This window comes from Carassius gibelio, chromosome B15 (genome assembly GCF_023724105.1).
Source record: "Carassius gibelio isolate Cgi1373 ecotype wild population from Czech Republic chromosome B15, carGib1.2-hapl.c, whole genome shotgun sequence".
Classification (NCBI taxonomy): Eukaryota; Metazoa; Chordata; class Actinopteri; order Cypriniformes; family Cyprinidae; genus Carassius; species Carassius gibelio.
In genome coordinates, this window is record NC_068410.1 from 9,277,652 (window position 1) to 9,293,671 (window position 16,020).

Genomic DNA, 16,020 nt, shown 5'->3' on the forward strand with positions numbered 1-16,020 from the left:
AACCTAATTAAGATGATTTTGCAGAAGTTATGCTGTTTGCAAGTGAGAAATAAGTGCTGTGCACTTTTCTGTCCTTTTTTTTTTTTTTTTTTTGCCTTCCTTCAATTGTCCCAACTTCCTGTGAACCAAATACTTTTCTGATTGTGCATCACTTCCTGCCCTGGTGTTGCATCTAACGCTGCAATACCACACAGGACACATTACACATCACGTAGCCTAGATCTTGTGAAACTTTCTGGAACACAGATCTGAAACCTCAACAGTGACAACAACAAAATAGCAGTTTAATGACATGACAAGTGATTTAGAGGGAGTTTTTATTTATTACAAATGTACTACTTGCCCTAGTTTCCAGCAGGAGGCACTATATGCATATTTTTATTGAAAAAAAAATGATTACCATCAAAATCGAAGTGAAAGTGATTGTAAACAACAGCATTTGTATTTTTTATTTTCTATTTTTATTTAAAATAATATGTTTAAAAGCCATTATTTGTTTAAAAGTAAGATATGATTATTTACTTTTCGCACTGCGTGTCTTGTGAACATATTTCCTTAACACACTGCAATCCGAGCAATTAACCAGATGGAAATCAATTCACAGCCTGATAACAGAATTTTCAATGTGCTATAGTTTATATAACCAGCTAATAATATAGTGTACCATGTCTCCACCTACACAGTTCATGTGTGTGAATGTGTTGACTGATACAGAGTAAAACCAATGCTTACCTGTAATGGAGGGAGTGTCTATTTAAGTCTTTCCATCTCTTCTTTCTCTATTTAGCCTAACCTGTTCTGCAGTGTCATTACTCTGAGGATACCGGGTGTGGATGGATATAGGTTTAGATCACTGACTAAGCAGCATTTCAACCGGCTGCAGAACCATCAAGCTCCTGTCATACAGCTGACGTGGACGTAAACATTTTTTCTTAGTGCTGTGAGCCAAAACAGTTTTTCATTTTAATGCAGTTGGTTAACAGTGTCTTGGCTTGACTACCTCGTGGGGAAAGACAATTAGCAGTTGCTCTTCTTTGGCTTCAGCCCACTTTACTATTCATTTTGAAATTATGTCTCCTCCTTGGCAAGCTGCAGAAGAGAGGAGATTTTTCCCATGGGAAAGTTGGTGCTGTTACATTTCTTTGTCTTTCTGTTACATTTCCTAATCTGCAGTTGAGGCACATGCATTATAATAGTGCATATGTAGCATAACGCAGCACTTCGCTACAAACACTTTGATGAACTCTGAACAGCCAAAGTGTTGTTTATTTACACAATCATTTATAATAATTGCATTACCAACATTACTTACACATCAAAGGTACTCAGCAAGTAGTAACTCAATGGAAAGTGTAAAAACAGTCTTTTTCTCATGTGAGTGGGCAGAGAGCAGAACCTGTGAACAGTCATGCATGCGCACACACATACACTTAACGTGTTTTTCCAGCTCTTATACAAAGTGTGCCTCTGATGACATAATGGGAACTGTATTACTGAACCAGCAAGAGTAGTTATATGACAAGACAAGTTCCACCAAAGGGTTGTAAAAAATTATAACATATTGACAACGAACATACATTTTGTGTTTTGGAAAAATTAAATATTTTATCTTAAAGTTGCGTCAAATTGAAAGGGTTAATTCACCACAAAATGAACATTTTGTTATTAATAACTGACCCTCATGTCATTCCAAATCCGTAAGACCTCCGTTCAGCTTCGGAACACAAATTAAGAAATCTTTGATGCATTCTGCCAGCTCTCTGACCCTCCCATAGACAGCAAGGGTACTACCACGATCAACATCCAGAAATGTAGCAAGGAGGTCGGTAAAGCAATACATGTGACATCAGGTGTTCAACAGTAATATTGCGAAGCTAAAAGAATACTTTTTGTGTCTCCTCCCCACCACCCTATTTTGGAGAGTATCCACTGAACGCAAACAGTGTATGTTGTTTTGTGCCGCACCACACAGATACGTTGTTTTCGTTCAAATCAAAGCACAAACAACAATTGAAATACACAGAACAACATGCTCTGTTTGCGTTCAGTGGATACCCTCCAAAATGTCGCTAGGAGTTGAGTTTTATTTTTATTTTTTTATTTTCGCACAGAACATATTCTCATAGCTTCGTTATATTACTGTTGAACCCCTGATGTCACATAGATTATTTTACCGATCTCCACATTTCTGGATGTTGATCATGGTAGTACCCTTGCTGTCTATGAGAGAGTCAGAGAGCTGGCAGAATGCATCAAATATTTCTTAATTTGTGTTCTGAAGATGAACGGAAGTCTTACGGGTTTGAAACATGACATGACGTTGGAACGTAATTGAGTAAAAACTATCCCTTTTGTTGTACTGTGTCAGCCACACCACACGGATACACTCTTTTTGTTGTTTAGGGAAGTCAAGGCCTAGTGGTTAGAGAGTTTGACTCCTAACCCTAGGGTTGTGGGTTTGAGTCTCGGGCAGGCAATACCATGACTGAGGTGCACTTGAGCAAGACACTGAACCCCTGGGTGCCACTGCATAAATGGCTGCCCACTGCTCTGTGGGGGGGGGGGGTCTGTGCACTTTGGGTGGGTTAAATGCAGAGCACGAATTCATACTTGGCTGTATGCCACTTCACTTTAAGGTGAACCGTTAATTCGATTGGTACCAGTAATAATAATGTTTTATTCATAAAGCGCTTTTAAAAGGTTGAAGGTCCCTATACACAATAACGAAAACATAGAAACAGATCAACAACTTTTCTTTTAAGTAAAAAATCGAACTAAGTTACGTAAGTGTTCCTCAAACGGTCCGATGCGCGTGTAAACGAAACTTCATTTCCCACACTGCAAAGCATCAAACGCTTCTTCAGACAGCTGACTGAGGGTGAGACCTATGCGAGCGCTTCTCAGAGGGCTTCACGGGATATACATACAACGTTTGAGGCGGAGCAAACTGACAACGCGTCCTGTCTGGCTGTCAAACCAGTCCACGAGTATGTTTAAGGTGTATGCTAGCGCTCTGAACTAGTAAATAACTCGCTTGGAGAAGCCCTGGCACCTCCGTTTAGTCTACATGCGTTTACAAACATGTCTTTGGACTTGTGTTTGCTGTAGTTCGAGCTCATGCCCCTAAAGCCGTGCCAATGCCGAGGAATGGATACTAGTGTCTCTGGCAAAGTTGGAAACATGGTCGCAAGTGATGAGGAGCATTTGGACGCGAGCGACGGCAGTAACGCAGGGATGGACGCGCTTCACCAGTGCGAGCTCATCCAAAACCTGATCGAGATCTCCATCTCTAGTCTGAAGGGGCTTCGGACCAAGTGCGCAGCATCTAACGACCTGACCCAACATGAGATCCGCGCTTTGGAGGTAATGGTTTGTGTGTGTGTGTGTGTGTGTGTGTGTGTGTGTGTGTGTGTGTGTGTGTGTGTGTGTGTGTGTCTATGTTTATTTTAAACAATAAGTTACAGTGCATGTCAGGTTGCAGGTTATTAAATCAAGTAAGTGCCATGACATTAGTGTGATCCTGTATTAGGTGTATAATAGTTCTTGAAATGCCTAAATAATGAGGTCCGCTTTGTAGTTGCACCTTCAAGTCAATATTAATTGTATTACCTGTGAATATATTGTCACCAAATTCATAAATGATAGGGGTCATGGAAACCCCCTCTTTGCTGACATTACTTCCTGGATCGTAAAGTAGTTGTTTAGGGTGCATCTGCCTACCCCCTCCTGATGTAAAGTTTTACTTGTGTAGCCTAATATTGTGCGTTTCTACGTAAAAAAGTTTTGCACCTTTGAAGAAATGAACAGCACTTTAAGAAATATCATGGAGCAGGTTGCTCCTTTATATGCACCATGTTGAGATAACATGACCAGCTGTGGCATGAAAATAATAATATTTACTTTATATGATGCTTTCAGGCATAAACAGACATTGAAGCCATACAACAAAGACTTTCTGTAATTATTTTGCAGAAGGTTAGTGCAGTAGTGCAATTAAATTCTTTTTTTTTTTTTTTTTTTTTTTTTTAAGTGTGAATGCTTTCATATTGAGTAATTTTCTCAAGCTTATGATAATCACTGTAACGGAATTCTTTAGTGTATTGCAGATGAGTAAACTAGTCAAAGTCTGTAGCTGTTTTAAAACTACATGTTCCATGTCAAACAGCCTGTTATCTGTTCTGCAAACAAGAGGAGTATATGTCAGAGGAGTGTTAGTGCTATTTTTAACTTTACGCAGGTATTTTGCAACAGTGGTTAACCCCTCCCACAAAAGTGAACTGAAATCCCAATTTGATAAAACGTGGAACACCATCACTTGAGGCTTTGATAAACAAACCGTTAATTCTTTGAAATGTTAATGATGCCAGTTCTCACGGACACAGGTAATTGTGGCATTGTGGTGGGTCTGGTGATTGCTTCGGTGATACTTATCTATAGGTTTTACAGTTTCATTGTTTCTCATGATAAAATTCAAAAATAACTCTTGATCAAGTCATGTTAAGTTGTTTTTTCAGCACTTTTCTTATTATCAGCCAAGTGCAAGAAAAATTATAAAATGCAAGTCCTTTGAAACATAGCAGTATTTATATAACAGTATGATAATGTGTGATTTTCTGAGGCCACATAGTGTACTGTAATTACAAGAAATATAAAGCAATTTGAACCCAGCATGCTATATAAAAGCTAAAAAAAAGTGCTAAATATAGTGCAGGCAGTGTCAGAAAGACTTGAATTGCAAGATGTAAACGTAGAGTCTAGTGCTCATAAAATGACTGTAATGCGGCAAAGATTGTGCTGATGTAGAACAATAACAAGCAGAGTCAGGAGTATGGGTTGCATTTCTGCATTGGGTGGGGGTGGACAGTCCATTTGTTGATTGTTAGAGCTATTGGATAGTCTAACTTGGAAGTCTAGTGGTTTTGGATTCTTTAAGCTTCCTCCAGATGAAACTAACAAGAGATGGTTTGATAATGTTGCTGTTAGCCTTTCTGTTCAATCCTTGTTAGCTGGAAGTGTGGTTCCTGTGACGAACTGAGCTATTTTTACTACCCACAGCAGAGATCTTTTGTCTAAAGTAGAGCAGTTAACATACCAGACAGTGATCTAGCAGGTAACACAGGTACTCTCTATGACGCACCTGAAGAAGCTGTTACATTTTCACCGGCTAGCCTAAAGGCCCCGATAAACTTCAAATTAAATCAAAGAACGAACTGATATGACTTCAGTTAGTTCTTCAACACCTTTGAGCTTCCATTGGTCCGTGGCGATTACGCAGTCGGTGGATGTGTTCTGAAATCCCACCTTCTTTGGTGTGCAATTTTTTTCCCCAGGTTTGTTTCACATTCAACGGAGGTCCGAGCATAGAACAGCATCTCCTGAATACACTGGAGTGTCAAATAGCTGAGCTGGCACAAATATATCCATACCTGTATGATCACTTGCATAGAGACTTTAAAGATTCAGAAAACACACTTAATTCCTAGAATGAAATTGCAATGAAGCTTGGTGTCGATGAAATGGCGATGTGCAAAAGTAACGTAGAGAAACATACAAGACAAGTTTTCCATAGACATGAAAAGATTGAAAGGAAATAATAATAATAAGTTTTATTTATATAGCGCCTTTCCAGAGCTCAAGGACACGTTACAATAAACAAACAACAATAAAGGCAATTGACAAAGAGAGCAGACAGAACAACAATAGGCAAATGAGAGTGCAAGTACAGTAAGTGAGAATTGTGTAGATGGGGCAGCAACCAGCAGAGAGAGAGGAAAAAAAAAAAAACACTAAAACCTATAACATTCAGAAAATAGGTGTGTTTTGAGCATGGATTTCAGAGATAGTGTTAACAAAACGGAGTGATGGGGGGAGAGAGTTCCACATTTTGGGTGCAACAACACTGAATGATCTGCCCCCCATTGAAGCAAGGCGATGCCGAGGGACAACGAGGAGGCTGGAATCAGCGGATCGTAAAGAGCGAGTTGGGGTGTAAGGGAGAAGCAGGTTACAGAGGTAGGGGGGAGCAAGGCCATGCAGAGACTTAAAAGCGAGAAGGAGAATTTTGAATTTAATACGGTAAGCCACAGGAAGCCAGTGAAGATCATGCAGAATTGGGGAAATATGTGCAGAACGCTTGGTGTGGGTGAGTAGTCTGGCAGCAGAGTTTTGAATGTATTGTAATTTGGAAATGGAGCTAGCTGATAGGCCGATGAAAAGTGCATTGCAGTAATCAAGACGTGAGGTGACAAATGCATGGATGACAGTTTCAGCATCTGAGATACTGATAAAGGGACAGAGCTGAGCGATACGACGTAGATGAAAGAATGCCAATTTAGTGATGGAATTAATGTGAGAGTGAAAAGATAGAGAGGAATCAAAAATTACACCAAGATTTTTAACAGTACTAGATGGTTTGATAAGAGAGCTGGCGATCTCACAGGTGAAGTTAGTAGGAATTTTATTAGTGAGTGATGAAGGTCCAGAGTAAAGAGTAAAGATATTAGGTAGCAAGTTCCAAATACGTTGTTTCAAAAAATGTTCCACCATACTGCTGGTGGTGTTCTTTCAATAAGCGAATTTAAAGGGTACAAAAAATTCAATGCCTAACGAATATATGATAATAAACCTTTGTTTTAATTAGAAGTAAATCATGACACCACATAAAATCTTAAAAGGTGTAACAATTTATCCAGTTTAATAAAATAAATAAAAAACTAATAAAATAAAGTAACAAATTGTTTAAAAATATTTTTCCCCACATCATGGTAGAGTTTTAAGACTGAGACATTCACACTTCCCATAAAGGACTGATTATGGAAATGGTATGGTTGTATTGTATTGCAAACATAATACTTGACTCTGAACTGTGGCTAATCATTTATACTTGTCTATAATATTCTCACCATTGGGGCCCTGTCTCACATTTAGATTGCCTACACTTCATCATTTCATTGTTGTTTTGTTTAGGGGATACGCACGAGTAGCGCGACACGTTCACATTAATCTACACCCCGCCTCCAGCAGCATATTTTTGCCCTCAAATGAGGAACAAAAATTTAGTTGGCTGAAGTGTATCAGGGTCTTGAGTCTCTTATGGAAGAAAGGTACTTTCAGGTTAAGGATGAGGTGTTCAGGGTTCATGTGTTAAGGTCATTGTTAAGGAGACATCTTTGTCTGAACTCTCTAATCAGGTCATCTTGTGATTGTTTTCTTTTTACCAGACTTTGAGCTGTCTTACCTGTTCCTGTCTTGTTGATATCATCAACTTATGTAATTACTTTGATGTCTCAGGTCAGCGAGGTAGGTATTGCAGTGGACTCCGCAATACGGTAACACCAGTGTTAAGAAAGGTTGCCTTTGAAGTCAAGGAACAGCAGGTGTCCTTGGCTCTTTTGATACCTGTGGAGAAGTAGGTTCAGCTGAAGAGCTGTGGCCATCAAAAGCTTGCTGTGGTAGGATGAGAGAAGACGAATACAGTGAAAATGGTGTCAGGCCTCAGAGAGTGGCTTTGCATCCCAAGGGCCGGCTCAGAGTGAGGAACATGGTGGCCTGGCAACCTGAGTCCCTGGCTGCAGCATCCGGGTGGTGGCACGGAATTCCCTACCTGCTCACTTCCTGGACCTACAAGGATACAGTTTGCATACCGAGGGACCAGAGTCCAATCCCCTGAGGTTATCAGAGTGTTCCCAGAGAGAGCAAACACAGCCCATACTGATTGTAAAGTCCTGCTCCTGGAGAGCCACTTTTCTGTAGAGTACACCTGTCCATCGTCCAGTTTAGCTTTAATCTAACACGCATGAAAAATCTAACCAAAGTCTTCAGGGTTACCTGAAAGTTACAGGCTGTTGTGTTTGACTAGGTTTGAGCTAATCTCTGTAGGACAACTTTCTCCAGCAGCCCCTGCTCAAAGGTTTCTAGTAACTTTGTAAGAAAGTAACCCACCAGGAACAGAATTGGGCAGCCCTGATATAAGGAGAAGCGGTCATTCAGTCACACATTGGATCTCAGCGTTTATCCAAGGTCTTGTCTTGGGTAGTGTGGTGATCAACGCACTTGTTGATGTTAGCTATGATTGATTGATATTCCTCCATTTAATCTTCATTAAACTTAACCTCATTGAAAATATCCCAATCAGTGCCAACAAAACAGTTGAGCAGGACTTTGTTCGCTGCCTCTGGACACACTTGAATTACTTGGTGACCTGTTTTCCCGGCACTCAAAGCGAAGCACAGAGAGATGCTGCTAAATGGCAATTATCGTTTAGATTCCTGTCAGTAAGTCTCACAGAATTCCTGTGGATAAACTGGCTGTCTCTCTGTGCTTGTTCTTCAGACAGTAAAAGAATGACTGTGGTTGGCAGCTGAGAATCTCTGGTTAGTGGCTTGTCTTCTCTGGCCATTGGAAAGATTGTTGTGTGTTTGCGCTATTGTGGCTGTTCCTATATTTAGCGAGAGTGTTCCCTTCACATGCATGTGATTAGTGATCAAGATTCCTCAATCTAAAGGGAGGGTTTGTGAAAGTCAATCTGACTCTGTATGCTACAATCCTGTAATGCCGCAACTCCACTAAAAACTTTTGGGTAGACAGAGGGCATCCAACAAAGGGCTGAAGAACAAAAGTGATGGAAAGTCCAGGCAATGTGTTCCTCCCTCTCTCTGCTTGAACAATAAGCCTGCATGTGAGAGGCAGGCCGAATTGCATTAGGAGTAGGGTTACATCAAGCACTCGGAATAAACTGTGTGTAGACTGTGTGTGTTTATGGATATTGGAGAAGACAAGTGGTTTGCAAAATGACATCTCTTTTATCTTTCTCATTGGGGGAACAAAAGGAAATTCTTAGGTTTTTGTTTGATTTAGTGAGGGGAACAGATGCAGACTTGGATGCTAGCAGATGTCCAACAACCATGTGTTACATAATTACTTGACCAATGGGTGTTAACCACACTCTCTCCTTGTAAAGATGTCAGGCATTCATATTGACAGCGATTTAGTCTGAAGGTCACCAAATCATTGTACTAGTAGGTGGTGCTGCTTGCCTACTGTAATCAGTTGTTTTAGTAAGTTGATCACCTCAGGTGGACCTCCCATTGGTAGTTGCCAACTTTCATTGAAAACGCACAACTTTGTGGGTGCAAATTGTGAAGGACTCTTTAAGATTTGTTTAAAAACTTCAGTGGCATTGGATCTAATAGTTCAGTTCTCTGATAGTACAATCATTCTCTGTTGTATTATATGTGCCCTCATTTTCTTGAGTTGTGGGACTGTTTAAAACTATTTTAGCACAGAAGTGTGTCATCAGTTTCATGCAGTTTATTTTCAGAACAAAATGTCGGTCAGTCTGCATTCAAGTGTGAAACTATACTGCTAAATCTTGCATGTTATTTCTTCATCTTGTGAAAAGTGTAAGTCCCTTTGATGACATTTGTGTTGGAGTCACATCTTGTTTGTCTTTCAGTGACGCCATCTGGCTATCACTAAATGTTCTCCACAGGCTCAGTACAGATCTGGCCACAACCACTCTGTGGCCTGAGACTGTCAGTTTGCAAAACTGTGTGTGTTCTCAGAAGCAAATCATACATCTATTTAAAATGTGTAGATGCAAGTTGCTCAGGACATGCTATGCATTGAAGTCATGTTTTCTTACTTGTTTTGTGCCAGTAAAAAACTGTCTGTGTTGTGTTTTGGGATTTCCTGTGGATGGCCATAGGTGGTCTGCACAAAAACGTAATATCTACTGACAGCTCACCAAAAATCCACTAGTTTAATTAATAATTGCGTGTAAGTTTTGGGAGGATCATGGACAAATTCTAAGTGACCTTCAAGATTGGTAGATTGGTCTTAGAACTTTTTGTCTGTTAATGATGTCATTACAGTCATCTTTGTTAAGCTATTTACCAGGATTTGAATAGTATGATGGTTAAAAACCTTTTAATTTGCGGTTTAAGGTAATACAGGTTTTACCAATGTGCACTAGACATTAAGGCCTGTTTGAGTTGAGCAAAATCTGCGCAGAACCGATCACCGGTGATTACGGCGAGATACATGCCATTTAGAAAAGTTTCCGAGTTATGTACCACTTGCTCTGATGTCATTCTGACGTGTGCCATAAAACTCTTGTGACGACAAGGTAAATACACCTTTGTATTGAATTAAATACCAACCACTTTGAGTGTCTTGTTCTTCATATTTATTTTTATATAAAAACAACAGAACTGAAATTATATCATGTTTATTAGCAACACAGCATGTGAGTGAGAATGACATGATATCCGTCTTTGATCTCGTTGGTATCTGTTCCACTTCGAGAGGTCAGCACCGTCCGTCTTGACTGCGCTTATTTCACTCCTCCCTTCGCTGTAGCCGCCTACTCTTGCCTACATTTCAGGCGAGGCGCATCTCAAACAAGCCTATTTCTGGGTATTTGGTGCTTTCCCTGCATGCTGCAGTGACATCACTCTTGATGAAAGGGTCTCCCCCATCTGAAGGCAAAGTGGTAGATGGGTGGCGTGAGAATGGTTAAAGTATCAAATTAGGAGAACAATTCCAGCAACATTATCTTCTCAATCTTTCTGTGAACTGAAATCCACTGCCAATCAGATCACATTATAGTGATATAACATTATATAATATTATATATTGTTCTCCCAAAAATGTAAATCCTTTCATCATTAAGTAAATTTACTGTTACATTGTTTCAAACCTGTATGACATTATTTCTAAGAAGGTTTCACCTTCACCTTTTTTTCCTTGTAATCAAGGTCAGTGGGATTGCAACAACATTTAGATCCTACTGACTTTCTGAGACTTATCAAATGTGTTCATTTGTGTTACAAAGAGAAACGTCACACAGGATTGGGACAATGTAATTTTAAGCACTCTTGGCTATATATACCATTAACCTATTGTGTCCTGTGTTCCAGTTTAAAGATCCAAAATTGTTTAACCTAGAAAGTACACCGACTCATGACACACATATATTTCAGCAACTTGACGTCCTTTTAAATGACTACCTGCAACAACCTTTTTGGCTCAATTATCTTGAGTACAGACCTGTGGCTTATTTCAAAATCATTAAATTTGCAGCAGATGGGAAGAGGGATTGCCACATTTTTGGATGTGATAAAACCTGCTCATGACACAATCTTGGTTTCAGTGCCAGGCAATCGTAAGCACTTGAGGGATGTTCCCGGTTGATGTTCTTTCATGTAATAGACCCTAATTGATTGAAGAGATCTGGGAGAAACATGTTTTGAAGAATCACGACTCCCTATAGCGTCTCAGTTTTGGTTTCTGGGAAATGGCATTCTTTGCTCGGTAGCGTGAGTGCTCATCAAAGGCATTTTAAAGGGGTCATAGGATGCTACATGCACTTTTACAAGTTGTTTGAACTGAAATGTGTGTTGGCAGTGTGTGTACACAACCACCCTATAATGATAAAAATTCACCCAGTGTGTTTTTTTTTTTTTTTTTTTTTTTTAGAGCTCGTTAAATCATTTCACCTTTCTCAAATCGAGCCAATCTCAGGTGGGGCAGCTGTGGCCTAATGGTTAGAGAGTTGGACTTGTAACCCCAAAGGTTACAGGTTTGAGTCTTGGTGCTGGCAGGAGTTATAAGTGGGCGAGAGTGTATGAACAGCGGTCTCTACCACCCTCAATACCCATGGCTGAAGTGCCCTTGAGCAAGGCCCTGAACCCCCAGTTGCTCCCCGGGCGCTGGATCTATAGCTGCCCACTGCTCCGGGTGTGTGTTCACGGTGTGTTCCCTTCTCACTGATGTGTGTGTGCACTTGGATGGGTTAAATGCAGAGCACCAATTCAGAGTATGGGTTACCATACTTGGCAAATGTCACAACTTTTTTTTTTAGTTACTTTGTGGATGGAAAGTTAACACATCATTGCGACGCCAATTAGGTGCAGTGGAGCATGGGCCTCTCAACTGGCTAATGTTCGTTCGTATCAGGAAATCCCCATGTGGTTTTCAACAGCTTTATCATTCTGTTTCCCCCCTTTCTCTTTTCTTGTGTGTTATGTTCCACGAAGTCTTGCACTTTATTGTCTAGTGCTGCACATTTTATTCTTTTTATCGTGGGCTTACCTTTATCAGCAACTTTTCATCCATGCTTTTTTTTTCAATTAAGCATTCTGTTTTTGATTTCATCATTGAGACGAATCACATGATGGATCTATTGCCATGTACTCAGCTGAAATAATAGCTCAATCATGATTTTGTAGGTAGTCTGATTGTTTAAACCTAGCATGCATGATCACAGATGCTTTTATGTTATTGTCAGAAACAATAGGCGGAGGTTTGCTTGTGTTGGTGACACAGAGTGTAACAGGATCCACGCCATGCCACTCCACTACAGTCTACAGTTACCTTATCATCTGGTAGAACTGTGACACTTCTTTTTGCAAACCTTTTATGCATGTCGTATTTAATGAAATCAAGTGAATTTTGTTGATGTTGAGAGCATGCCTACACAAAAGATATCACATTCACATCTAATCACATTTCTCCATGCACACTCATACCAGGAACCCTCTTCTTCTTGAAATGATTGTAGCACCGTTTTACCAGGAACCGTATTCATTAAATCAGCGTCACATGTGCTACACTCTTGATTTCCAACGTACAATGTTTTTTTTTTTACTTTCACAGAGGCCTGTAGTACCAGACTCCATCAGCCTTTATGGATTGTGTCTCTTACCTCTCTAATGAAGCTCATTTTGCATCTAAGAGGCCGGGAGCTTTCAAATGTCTCAACCTATTCTCAACCCATCCTCTCACAGACACTTTAGTTTAGACTTTAGGTCCCCCCTGCCCCATACTCTAGCCACCCCTTGAGAGGTGTAACAGAGACGGCAGATGAGAGTAGAGATAGACATTGAATACAGGCGCACTCCTTGCACATTGTGCCAGGCTGTGTCTGGTGCAAGCTAACACCCTGTTGTGTTTGAGGTTCGCTCGTGGCTGACCGATGCATCAAATCAGCATCAAATGGGGGCATTCTCAGATAGTACCTAGAGAAAAGAGCCAGCACACCTTCTCAGACTGCTATAGGCCTCCTGAAACTTTAATGATACGCTGCTCTTGTTCTCTTTTGAAGACTGCAATGCATTCTGTGTTGGCGGGGTGAGGTGATAATATTCTCATACATAAAGCCATCCACTGCTGTCTTGTCTCTCAGTGGAATTAATGGCTAGTAAGGCCGATACTGCAGCTGCGTTCTTCCCGAGAGCCGTGACCTTATATAGAGATACGAATGGAGAGAGCTAATCAACTGCACAGGTGGCTGGTTGCTGGGCTACAGGTTCAGGCGATCTACCAAAGCTTTTGTAGAGTGTCTTTCTCTGTGGTGATCTTTAGATAGAGCACGAGTTTGGCAAAAATGATGATGGGGAACAATGTGTGAAATCTAGAAATAGGTAGAATTTTTTTTGCACACGGGTGGTTTTCGTAAACGACTGGCGCTGCTTCTGTTCCTGCTCTACAATGCAGTCTGCCCTGACGCACTTTGACTGTTTTTGACTATTTATATGATTTGAAAGGTCAGGTAAATAAAAAAACTTCTGTGTATTTGTTTAACTAGTTGAGAAATAAATACAAATGGTTAAAAAGAAAAAAAAAAGACAGTTATGCATCCAGGATGTTTTTTTGCATACAGAAGCAACATAATTGAAGATGATGCAGATATCTCTAGGATTTTTAATGCATGATTGCTAAATCTTTAGGCACTTCATGATCCGATCAGATTCTGGGAGTCACGATCCGATTCCAAAACGATTTGTGATCTACATTTTTTCCTAATCAATTCTTCTTCTGTGCAAATACATCTTTACTACTTTACATTTTAACCAAAATTACAGTTTCTATGCTTTTTGTTTATAGCTGGAATCTCTGTATGTCAGTAATGACATCTTAAAAATAGAGGTGTGAATCTATAGAATTAAATTCAATTACGATTATTATCATTATCAACACATAGCTACATTTTCATATACATTTTATAACAAATTAAATTTGTGCAAAATGTACTTAATTTTTTTATTATATATTACTTTTTAAAACAATTACTTATTTAAAATAAGTGTTCTTTAAGTATTTGAAGGTTAACAGACAATGGGCTAGTTATGGGGATTTTTTTCCCTCACCATTATTTCCATTTGATTATTATTAATGAGATCATAGTAGGGGTGGGCGATATGGAAAAAATATCATATCACAATTTTCTTTTCTTTTTTTTCACAATTCATGATTTATCACAATTAAAACTATTTTGCAAGTTGTCTGAGCATTACAGCCAAACTAATTTCCCTATTTTAAAGACAGAAAAAAAGAATGGCATATATTTAGGCCAAAGAGAAGATAAAAATCTTTGTTCTTATTTTTTAATAACAAAGATAAAAGAATGACAAAGATACACATTACAACTACACATACAAACAGTGATTTATTTTAAGGTACAATAGCTGTATTTAGCGGGTGAAATATAAAAATAAAATACTATATGTACTGATTCCTGAAGCAACTGTTAAATTTCTTCAGTCAAGAGCAGTGAGTGATTTTTCTCTCTGCGTTTTGTCGTTTTATTAATGTTAAATAGTTCACCCAAAAATACAAATTCTGTCAGCTGTCTGTCAGTTCTGACCATAATAATGACAGAAATTAAATTTTAGGGTGATCTATCCCTTGACAGCAATGACAGTAGGCTGCATGTTTAATAAGCGTACAGTTACTTTAAGACCTGCACGCATCTAATATACAGGCAATGTTTACTTTCATTTTAGACATAACCAGCTTGAGTCTACATGTAAACCTTATGTGTTTTGACAGTATTAGCGCAAGAGATAGCTTAGTTCAATAATCAGGTTTTCGCGTGCGCGCTTCGGCTGTATTCGGCACTTAGAAAGAGCACAGGTCAGATCAGCACGGGAATTAAACATTTAAAAGCACATGCAAATATTGAGAGCGTTAAACTGATGTGAAATATAAATGCAATTATACATGTTGCATTGTACAGTATATGACTGACGCACGATACTACGCTATTTTTTCAAAAGCAGATCGCACACCCCTAGATAATAGACAGATACTTTAACAGGCTGCATTTATACAGCTTTAGCTAAATGTATATCTTCGGCTATATCTATAACTAATATTTGCATATCTACAGCTTCAGCTAAAGTCTAAATCTAAAGCTGATATCCACATCTACAATTTTAGCTAATCTATATCTACTGCTATATTTATTAATATAGCTATATCTATATATATTCAAGCAAGGTGATTATCACTATTGTTTCCACTTCATGCTCTTGTAAATGAAATTAATTTACTTAAACACCAAACCTCCTATGGGACCAAGTCTTTTACCCAGTTTTACCTTAAGTAAACTTCTGAGTAATCTTTAAAGTTTTGAGTCAGTGAAAACGGCCTCTTCTTTAGGAGCACAGTTGCAGCTGTGGTTGTCTCTGAGGTGTTTGAACTTGTGCCTATAGAGGCAGGTGTGCGGTGGTTTCTGTTAACCTGCGGACCGCAGTGTCTCGCTGCTCCGTGATGTCACATGGGACCAAGTGTGTTCCAGCCAGGGTTGCCATAGTGGAGGAACAGACGCCCCGTGAGAAAGACTCCCTTGCCATGATAACCAGTGTCTATTTATAGACAGCACTGTTTATTGCAGTGTGAGCGTTACGGCAACAAAGCGAGGGTATGTACGGCTTGTTATTTTTATTCCAATATCATTCTAGTGATAGTAAGATAATGAAGGGTGGATGCACTGGCTGGTATTGGAACTGAAAAAGAAAGTGTGGTGTGTTTGAGTACAGTGTTTGCTTGCACTGTATTCGGTTGTTTTACTGACACCACACACACAGCACTATCATCGCCCACCGTTTACAATGAAGTCACACATGGGGATTTCCTTTGCTCTGTTCTCACTTTGCATTCTGCGTGCAACGCTTGCTTGCGGACATGAAGGTTTAGAGAAAAATGCTTGCACTGGATTATCAACATGCTTGTCCC

The 16,020-nt window shown here is 39.5% G+C and overlaps 1 protein-coding gene across 3 annotated transcripts in view; it reads left to right on the top strand.

Annotated features, from left to right (window-relative positions):
* The first annotated feature begins 2,840 nt into the window (after positions 1-2,840).
* ksr1b (kinase suppressor of ras 1b) overlaps positions 2,841-16,020 on the top strand; it is a 36,960-nt gene continuing 23,780 nt past the window's right edge. The window contains exon 1 of one of the 3 annotated variants that reach the window (XM_052576049.1): positions 2,841-3,363. In XM_052576049.1, the coding sequence (XP_052432009.1) occupies positions 3,118-3,363 (246 nt within the window). In that variant the 5' untranslated portion in view covers positions 2,841-3,117. The remainder of the gene's footprint in view (positions 3,364-16,020) is intronic. The other 2 variants (XM_052576046.1, XM_052576047.1) reach the window with 2 other exon arrangements.